General features: G+C 51.1%; 1 protein-coding gene across 1 annotated transcript; it reads right to left on the bottom strand.

Annotated features, from left to right (window-relative positions):
- Nucleotides 1-17: 17 nt before the first annotated feature.
- On the bottom strand, nucleotides 18-2,050 carry P152DRAFT_485940 (MFS transporter; the record flags this gene model as incomplete). The annotated part of the gene is made up of 4 exons (XM_033682079.1): nucleotides 1,251-2,050; nucleotides 445-1,204; nucleotides 174-389; nucleotides 18-122 (listed from the first exon to the last, which is right to left on the bottom strand). Coding segments are annotated over exons 1-4 (1,482 nt in total), but the record flags the coding sequence as incomplete, so codon positions are not given.

Here is a 2,050-nt window from a genome sequence, read left to right as displayed (position 1 = left end):
AGCGCCAGGTTTCTCATCGTGATGGTCTTCAATGATGTTCCCATGAATGTCAATTTCGCGCCGATATACCGCGACATCGTCTGTGTCGCCAAAGATTGCAGCGATTTCCTCCAGCGGAAGGCCTGTGCTATGTCAGCTTGGATCACCGTCACACTAGATGCCTTCTTCTTTACCTTTTGTATCAGGGAAGTAAAACCACATGACCACCCCTCCAATTGCCGAAGCGATAATGAATACGAGATAGAACTTCCATCCAACGTTCTTGAAAGCAGTAGGCGCGGCTTGCAGCCATACGATGTTAGTGAGAGAAATCATCGCAACTCCCAGAGCTATTCCTTTGGCGCGAAGATGCGTCGGGAACAGCTCACCGAGATATGAGAATTGCGTCCCTATCGCTATCAGTATGGATGTAATTACAAGTGCAGGCGTGATCCCTTGACTTACCATCAAGGCAGAAGCTGTAGAAGACTTGGTAGATGAAGAACATCGCCACGGCTGCCTGCAATGCACTCTCATTATCTGAGGGAACAAATTCCGCTACGAGTGCTGCTTCAACGACAAGAGTGAGCATGCAGCCCAGAACGCCAAAGGCCATGTACTTTTGCCGGGGGAAGAGGTCCACGGTCCAAATGGCCATGGCATTGAGCCCCAGGGCGAAGGTCAGCCATGCCGCTGGATACAGCAGCTGCTTGACAGGGCTAAATCCGAGATTTTTATACAGGGTAGGTCCGTAGTTGTTGACCACCAAAACCCCTGAACATTGGATGATAAATGTCGTGCCCATGGCTAAGAATGCACGTTTTCGATACGACGGCTTCCTCATGATGGTGAGCCACGAGGAGCCAAGCGTCCGGTCAATTGCAATCTGCTTCCGAATCTGGTAGAATTCCGCTCTTGCCTCCGTATTCTCCGGGTCCGACGGGTCTGAATGGAGCTTGTTCAGGATTGCTTGAGCCTCATCCATCCGGTCTTTCATGACGAGCCACCTTGGAGATTCAGGGATCCAATATAATCCACACAGAAGAATAAATGGCCAGGCGCACTGGAGTCCCAGTGGAGGTCTCCATGTGTTCTCGCCACCATCCCAGAAGTAGAAGCCGAGGCCAACCCAGCCTTGGACCGTGTAGCCGAAGATCAGGCAGACGGCGTGAATGTCGACCAAGCCGCCGCGGAAATGGACGGGGACGACTTCGTTCATCCAGATCTGAACACAATTAGGAGAGGCTGCTCGGAAGGGAAACTAGACTTACCGGAACAGCAGCGAGCGCCATGAACGCACCTGCTCCAGCGATGAATCGAAACACCAGGAACTCGGCGATATCCGTCGATCCGGCTAGAACGGCACCAGAGATCAAAGCAAGAAAGGCGCTAACGGCAATTCCCCATTTGCGACCCCATCTGTCGGATACCCAGGGAAGCATCAATGTTCCAATGACACCTCCTGCTTGGAAAAGGCCGTTGGTGGACGAGATCAGGTCTGTGCCATTGGAGCGAGTCTCTAGAGCGAAGTACTCGATGAAAGAGGGCTGCCCGAGAGTGGTACCAATGATCGATGCTGTGTAGCCATAGGTCATAGAACCGAAGCCCACGAATATAAGGATAAAGACAATGTACGCATTGATGCGTTTGCGTTTGCCGGCGGGCTCAGCCATGATGATAATACGGGAATTCTGAATGGCAAATCTAAGGGAAAAAAATCACAAATGTCAGAGACCTCGAGATCCAGAGCTCCATTGGCCATGGTTGCCAAGAAGTCCTTTATATGACCTGCATCCTCCCCTATCTTACGAGGGTTGATCGATCCGGACCGCCGGACATGCTAAAGCGATGCCCCTCTTGCATGAAACGACCAGTTCGGAATACAACTGTGAACCTCCATTATGCCGCGCCTTGAGATTGAACTATGGTGTAAATACCCCTTTCATTGGGCAGATACTGACAAGCTTTGACCAATTGTAGATCTGGGGCAATTCCCGTTGATAGGTATTAGCTCTTCCCCGCAATGATTCTCGGGTAATTATCATAACCTAGGAAGCAGGAAGAGGGACAA

Source organism: Eremomyces bilateralis (assembly GCF_010015585.1).
Source record: "Eremomyces bilateralis CBS 781.70 unplaced genomic scaffold P152scaffold_84, whole genome shotgun sequence".
Taxonomy (NCBI): Eukaryota; Fungi; Ascomycota; class Dothideomycetes; order Eremomycetales; family Eremomycetaceae; genus Eremomyces; species Eremomyces bilateralis.
This window is presented reverse-complemented; position numbering and strand designations above follow the sequence as displayed.